We start from the raw sequence: 625 nt of genomic DNA on the forward strand, positions 1-625 counted from the left end.
GATTAATTTTTCTAGGTTCTAAAAACAACTTTTGCAGTCCTCCATAATGTAAAAAAATCAAACTTTAGTTTTGATTCCACATCGACTTGTGGTCCTCTATTATTACTACAACCTGGCTTCTTCAGACTCAAGTTCAAGGTTAGAAGTTACCTTTTAAATGCCCACGCCCAAGCGTTGCAAATCCAGAGGAAATAAAGTTTGACATATCCTGGCCTCCACTGCAGAGGTTTTCTTTCTCATAATGATCTGTGGACACAAAACATTTCACAAGTTTAAAAGAACAGTAATAGAGGGCAGTTTTATAATATTAGTAACACTGCAGAATTTTCATGATTGTTACATTCAGCAGGGTATGGCTCCCACTGTTGAAATCAGATGCCTTGTTTCTCCAGTCACCCATGCATTGTACTTCTTCAGTAGCACAGGCTTCTGGCAAGGTCTTCTTAGCCTTTAGAAATCAGCAAGGGTGCCTTTGCCAAACCCTGACCCTCTTGAGACCCTTCTTCAGTTATTAGTGCTTCCCTAAGGGGTCTTGTTTTAATCCAATTAAATGGACTTAAATGCAGTCTGCTGTATCACGCCCAACATGCCTCCTATACACATCCCAGCCCTCTTCTGTCAATTC

The 625-nt window shown here is 40.3% G+C and overlaps 1 protein-coding gene across 1 annotated transcript in view; it reads right to left on the minus strand.

The window, feature by feature from the left end:
- The window catches only part of LOC103392541 (shisa family member 6), a 46,181-nt gene that overhangs the window by 33,335 nt on the left and 12,221 nt on the right, over positions 1 to 625 (minus strand). The window contains exon 3 of the mRNA XM_025064796.1: positions 151 to 246. Coding sequence (XP_024920564.1) covers positions 151 to 246 — 96 coding nt within the window. The remainder of the gene's footprint in view (positions 1 to 150; positions 247 to 625) is intronic.

Source organism: Cynoglossus semilaevis, chromosome 17 (genome assembly GCF_000523025.1).
Source record: "Cynoglossus semilaevis isolate Cse_v1.0 chromosome 17, Cse_v1.0, whole genome shotgun sequence".
NCBI lineage: Eukaryota > Metazoa > Chordata > Actinopteri > Pleuronectiformes > Cynoglossidae > Cynoglossus > Cynoglossus semilaevis.